We start from the raw sequence: 6,300 nt of genomic DNA, 5'->3' as shown, positions 1-6,300 counted from the left end.
CGTGGCTGTTTGAGACAGTGCTACTGTAACGGGCAGACTCCCAAGACACAAAAGCTCCTTCTCATTCCTTAGCTTGGAACAGAACTCTGCAACAGCGCAGAGAAGTGCAGCAGGGCCTGCGGACGCCAAATGAATAACCTCCCCAAGGCCCACCACAAGCAGCCCCACCTTGCATTTCCCTGCACCTAACCCAAAGCCTGGCCCAGGCTCCAAAGATCTTTTTAAAAGTCTCAGTGGATTACTAGAGCAGCTTCGTAAAGCACTTTGTAAGAAAACATGTTGTATTTTTAAATTAAGTTCTAAAGCTCTCTCTTGTAACTTGGGCAAAGGCTTGAGAAGTACTGGGACTGCAGAGGGCTGCTGCCCCTGTAAGGCCAACACTAGAAGGCAGAACTTCAGGGTACCACTGCTGCCATTCTCCCACCCACCAACTCAAAAATCCCTCCTCTTCCTCCAGAAGAGGACTAATGCCTACAAAAATGCTTTATCCACATCTCAACGTTCTCTCATACACGTGCACACACACTATAATGAAGTACGCTGGCTACAGCTATCTTTAACAATCCACACTCATTATCCCAAGTGATCAGAACATAAATGACTTGTCCATTCCACTTTTTGCTATGAACTATGATGGCACAATTCTCCTTATTATCAAGGTTTTTGTTTCAGATCATAAAGACATCTAAGGACAGAGCACAACGCTACTTAAAAGTTTGTTCTCCCCATGCCCAAAACACTCAAGTGAACCCTTTGCCGCAGACCCATCTTTTAAGAAACATTTTAACACTCTCCAACATGAGGCGCAGTCACAGTTTATTAACACCGAGAACACACCAGAGGCGGAGACACGTTTCTTTATATTTTATTTGAGCTACTTAATTCTTAAGTATCAAGAATTAGGGTGCTTTATAGAATATTATTACCACAGGGCAGTAAAATGGGCATTATCGTAGTGTAGTGCAAGTCATATTAAATGAAAAGCTTTTAGAATAAGGTTTTATTACCAGTACCGACCAGCACTTAATCTGCTGACCTATAACTGAAACAATGATTCAAAAGCACAAAAAAATACCCTCTGAAATAAAGCTTTATGTACAGCACATGTAGAGCTCTTAGATGCCTAAAGCTATTAGTTTAACTTGAAATATTAAACTAATGTTCTGAGTTGCTATTCACAGTTGAATATACCGGGAATTAAGTGTTCAGATGACTTTTTTTGGAGTACAAAAATTTTAAGTTGTCTGCTTTAGTTATAAAGAGCTCTGCCGGTATACACAAACTATACACTTCAGACATTCACAAAAAATGTGAGCAAGAAAAGGGTTATCAAAAAACATTTAATACAATTAGTCAATAACCCTTCCCACCATGGTCCACATCTACAAAGTTCCCCCATCCCTCCCCCCTCCCCATCCAAACCCTTCCCCACAGAAAGTCACATACTTACCACAAGTTTTAGCAAGTATGGTTTAAAAAAGGGCCCACAGGGCAAGTTACTTATAGTTCAGTTGCCACTGTCAACAGATCTGGACCTCGATCTAGACCTCTGCCGATCCACAGATGATGGGGATTTAGATCTACTGGAAGAACCACGTTTCTGGCTCTTCTCTGGCATTGGAGATCTACTAACTGATCGAGACTTGCTACGGCTCCTACTCCTTGACCTGCTGTAAGACTTGCGGCTGCGGGACCGGGACCGGCTACGGGACCTGGATGAGCTTCTGCTACGAGACCGTGACCTGCTTCTGGACCTACTGAGGGAACAAAAGAGCACTGGTGTTAGCAACGAAGCGTCACAGACCGCAATGACCAGGCATTTCCCTGGTCTCCAGTTCAGCTGCCCAGTCACTGCTTTCTCAATGAATATTTAAGCGTTATTCAAAAGAACAGAAATCTGTACCTGTGTCTTTTGCTGCCTTCAATTAGTTTGATTTTCCTTCCATTAATTTCTTTACCAGAAAGCTTTTCAATAGCATTCTTTAAATCACTGTAAGAGGCGAATTCAACCACCCTACAGGAAAAAACCCAAAATGCAAGAACTCAGTATTACAAGTGGTATTTTTGATACTAGAGCAAAACATACACTCGGGGCAGAGGGAGAATAACTCAAAAAACCTCACATGCACAGTGCAGTCATCTCTTGTTGGAACTCAAATATGAATTGAAGGAATTCCCCTCCCCCAATACCACAGAATACATTTTCAAAGGGTAGCTAAATTAAACCATGAACAGCTGCTGAGCACTGAGAGTAGCCAGCTCCTCTCCCCAAGTATTACACACAGAAATACTACTCTACAGCTTTCAAGAGATGCTTTTAGAGGCTTACCCTTCATTTAACTTAGGTCTGTGTGCATCTGCAAAGGTTACTTCCCCAGCTTGTCTCATGAAGTCTTTGAGATCCTAACACAAGACCAGTTATGTTATACAAAGAAATGAAAGGAATAACTTATCTATACACTTATCTATATCTATATAATAGTTACAAGCAAACAAAAGAGACTTATGACTACTGAAAGAGAAGATGTTAGGTAAGTTACAAACATGGCAATTGCCATACTTGTATTCTATCAAAATTGAGTTATCTATTATCAGGGCACGAAATAAATGAAAAAAGCATATTGCTTTAAGCAAAATGCTAATAAAGTGTCTTAACATTAAGGAAAATATTAGTCTACAAAGATTATACAGAGTGAGAGAGAGAGAGAGAAAGAGAGAAAGAGAGATAAAAACTACATTTGTATATATACTGGACTGAGTGTGAAATACTACCCATATATTTTTGAACTATTTCAGTCTCCATTTACATTACAAGTCTTATATGCATACAGAATTACATTTACGTAACACCAATTATTTTGTGCCCCATATGTCATTAAAAATATAGTTTACTTTACCTTTATTAACATTTCCCTAGGCTAGCCAAGCAGCAAACTGCATTAAGCGACCGGAGATACCGTCATGATATATGCCCGACTGGCTCTTCGCCACCCACTTGACGAACACTACCCAGTCGATGGAAGCCATTAATCGCACTGCCCTCCCTATTAGGAGACTATTGATGGATCCAGACATTCTCTATGCTTGATGTTACCAAGGACCACTTTACTGCGATCAGGATTCCAACGACCACCTAATTTCGTATCTTTCAACTCTTTTCGACCAGGACCTCTTTATTCGGAAGCGTTACAGGAAGAACAGCTCTCAACTTAGGAATCAGATCTCGTTAACGCTCTGGGATCGCTGCAATGTGGCACTTTAAGGAGTGCATCGATTACATCTAGACCGGCAAACACAGATCTAGAGGTGGCCAAGTGACATTGTAGGAGCTGACTGGAAAGTCAACCAGGCCCAACCAAGAGTGACCAAGACAGAACGATTAGGATAACCCACAGGCACTCCTCGTCATAAGGCCAACGACACAGATAGGCTGGCAAATAAAGGGTTTAATATGTGGTTAAAATGGATTTAAAAAACAAGAAAAAAATAAATATATATCCTCAAATATATACATTATTATATAAAATTAAAATTAACTAGTTTTCATTCAAGATATTTAAATTACATTATTTAAAGTTACATTAATTACATAAAAATTTTAACAAATTACATTTAATTTAAATTATTTATTTTACAAAATAATTACATTACATACCCATTAAACGAAGTCAAAATAGTTAATCGTGTTTGAACAAACCTGCCAGCTGACTCGGGAAGACAAGTTTTCTACTATGAGGCGATTTTCTGTTCTTACAGGTGGGGCATTTCTGTTTGGAAATAACGAATCGAGACTTTCATTAGTAATTAAAATATTACCGTGTGAATATTAACAAAGGCTGTACCAATAACCCGTACCAGCAGATCACCATTGCTACAACTTAACTATGTAATGCCCTGAGTAATCTAGGACAAGCATTAAGTACTTCAGGGACGGAGCATAAAGACAACAAGCTTATCTGAGAAGATCTGCAAACCTCACGATCCCACCTACTGCCACATCAAATGACTGACTGAAAAGGCAATTAATACCTTTTAATATCTCATTCTCGTTCAAGTTCTTGCACCAGATGCGCCCACTGTATTCTTTTGTAAATTGTGTCAGTTCAAAGCTATACATACATACCTCCTGTCACTACGTGGACGGCGGCTACTAAAACGGTCAGAGTATCTCCCTCTGCCTCTACCCCTAGAGCGTGCTCTTGCATGCTCAATTGTAACCCTGGGGGGGAAAAAGCAGAAATGGAAAACCATACATTTTTACATTTTTCTTCTCACATATTCCTTCACAGTTGTAGCTGTCGGAGAAAAAAAATCCCAACCACAAAATAGTTTGAGCAATACTGGTAGCACACTGCAAGTTAAAATCGACTCGCTTCTTATTTTAGATATACAAGCTTATACATTCATGAACTAAGAATACCTCACCTCTCACTGCAAAGCTCTTTTCCATCCAGTTCATAGACGGCATCATCTGCATCCCTCGGATCCTCAAACTCCTGCAAAACCACCATAGCAAAACCGTAGAAGTAAAAAAATTACACCTCTGGGAAGTTAACCAACGCTCGTTTGCCACACGGTACACTTGGCTGAGCACGTCAATGGCGTTATCATGAAAAGCAGCTTCGTGCACACGAAAGGCGCGTGAGACCCGAGCGCCACGGACGGGCAGGGCCCGCGGAGGCCTGCGAGGCGCACTCACCACAAACCCAAACCCCCTCTTCAGGTCGATGTCCCGGATGCGGCCGTATCCCTTGAAGAACCTCTCCACATCCTTCTCCCTGGCGGCCGGGTTCAGCCTCCCGATGAAGACGCGGCAGCCGCTCATGGCTGTTGGCGCGGAGCTCGCTGCGGGAGACACGGCGCCCGGCCCGTCAGCGCCGCCGCCCCCGGCCCCGCCCGCTGACTCAGCGCACCCGCCCCGCGCGGCCGCCCGCCCTGCCGCAGTCCGCATCACGCCCGCGGCCCGGCCTCGCCCCCGCTCCGCACCAATGGGGAGCAGCCAAGTGGACTCCGCCTCAGCCCGGGCCAATGGGAACGCCGAGCCCCGCCCACAACTCGCCCCCGCCCGCCGCGGCCACGCCCCTCCCCGCCGAGCCAGGGAAGAAAAGCCAACGCCATCGCTCCGCCACAAAATGGCGGCCCGGGCCGCGCCCAACGGTGGCGCCCGCTCCGCAAAGGGCACCGGCGTCAGGCCGGGTAGCGAGAAAACGTGACGCTGGCTGAGAGGCGACCGGCTGCGCGGCCGGGAGCCCCCTGCGCCGCCGGCACCGCTCCCCCGACGCCACCCGCCCACGGCGCTGCGCTCCGCGGAGGGGCCCCGGCGCTCCGCCGCGGCGGCGTCCCCGGCCTGTCACGAACCTGGGCTGCGGGTCTCGGTGCGGGCCGAGCCGGGCGGGCGCGCGGGGCAATCGGCGGCGCTCGGCGGGCGGGCAGCTCGCTCCTCCCTCCGCGACGGCCGGCTCCGGACTGCCGCGCCGCTGCGCCGCGAAATGGAGGCGGCCCCGCGCGTCACGGCCGCCCCGCGTGACGCTGGTGCCGTGCGGCGATTGGCGGGGGCGGAGGCCCCGCCCCTCCCCCGGAGAATGTGGGTCAGGGTGGGGGGCGCGGCCCAGCCCCGGGCTCCGCACCGCGGCCGCCTGCCCCCGTCACCGGGCCCTGCCGAGGCCCTGCCCGGTGCGCAGGATCGGGGTCGCCGGGGTGCTCGCCTCTGTGTGGCGGCCCGGCCCGGGGTGGGCAACGGGCGACGGCACGCCACAGCCGGTGTGCGGGGGGGGGGGGGGCGTGGGCGGTGCGGGCCGGGGGCGGGGAAGGCACGGTGTGTTGCTTCATCTGGAAGCCATTTTGAGAAGGGAGGTAAAGCACCAACAAACCTGGGTTCTCACGGTGTTGGTAGCGTTGGGCTGTCCCTAAAGCCGAGGTGATGGGTTTCACGCAGCCGTCGGGCCCCTCTGCTCACACAGCACATAACGCCAGCGGCCGCGCTGGGCCTGTACCAGGCAGGCGCAGGAGCTGATGGGGTCTGCCACACATGGGCACTTCTTGGCCCTGGTGAGCAAAGAAGAAAGGAGAAAAATACATAAGGAGCACCTGACCTATTTGCATCCTCACTTGGAATCGAGTGTGTGATGACAAGGTAGAGAGCTGAGCTTAGTTCCTGTTTTACGTAGCTGCAGAATTTATCACAGCTTGGCTTCTAGATGATTGCAGTGAAGGCAACAGATATCCCAAGGGGCATTTGAAATGCAGAAGACATCTGGAAATCGAATCGAAGATACACCGGCTAGTTTTACAGACAGGGCT

The 6,300-nt window shown here is 48.2% G+C and overlaps 1 protein-coding gene across 3 annotated transcripts; it reads right to left on the bottom strand.

Annotated features, from left to right (window-relative positions):
- Positions 1 to 849: 849 nt before the first annotated feature.
- On the bottom strand, positions 850 to 5,518 carry SRSF5 (serine and arginine rich splicing factor 5). Of its 3 annotated transcripts, none has more exons than XM_055814855.1 (8): positions 5,359 to 5,518; positions 4,700 to 4,845; positions 4,426 to 4,496; positions 4,124 to 4,219; positions 3,698 to 3,767; positions 2,330 to 2,403; positions 1,904 to 2,014; positions 850 to 1,757 (listed from the first exon to the last, which is right to left on the bottom strand). In XM_055814855.1, exons 2-8 carry the CDS (start codon positions 4,823 to 4,825, stop codon positions 1,508 to 1,510), a joined length of 798 nt encoding a protein of 265 aa, XP_055670830.1. In that variant the 5' UTR covers positions 4,826 to 4,845; positions 5,359 to 5,518; the 3' UTR covers positions 850 to 1,507. The 3 variants fall into 3 exon arrangements, with proteins under 3 accessions (XP_055670830.1, XP_055670836.1, XP_055670841.1); XM_055814861.1 differs by having other exon boundaries at positions 850 to 1,754; XM_055814866.1 differs by lacking the exons at positions 850 to 1,757; positions 1,904 to 2,014; positions 2,330 to 2,403 and adding an exon at positions 2,664 to 3,430.
- Positions 5,519 to 6,300: the final 782 nt, after the last annotated feature.

The sequence above is a fragment of the Falco peregrinus genome, chromosome 1 (genome assembly GCF_023634155.1).
Source record: "Falco peregrinus isolate bFalPer1 chromosome 1, bFalPer1.pri, whole genome shotgun sequence".
Taxonomy (NCBI): Eukaryota; Metazoa; Chordata; class Aves; order Falconiformes; family Falconidae; genus Falco; species Falco peregrinus.
This window is presented reverse-complemented; position numbering and strand designations above follow the sequence as displayed.

Excerpts from the sequence above, each read along its gene's own strand:
- SRSF5 (XM_055814855.1), bottom strand. The coding sequence starts at position 4,825 with ATGAGCGGCTGCCGCGTCTTCATCGGGAGGCTGAACCCGGCCGCCAGG. Across the intron at positions 4,497-4,699 it reads AGAGGGGGTTTGGGTTTGTG|GAGTTTGAGGATCCGAGGGA; the intron begins GTGAGTGCGCCT and ends GTGGTTTTGCAG. Across the intron at positions 4,220-4,425 it reads AAAGAGCTTTGCAGTGAGAG|GGTTACAATTGAGCATGCAA; the intron begins GTGAGGTATTCT and ends TTTCCCCCCCAG.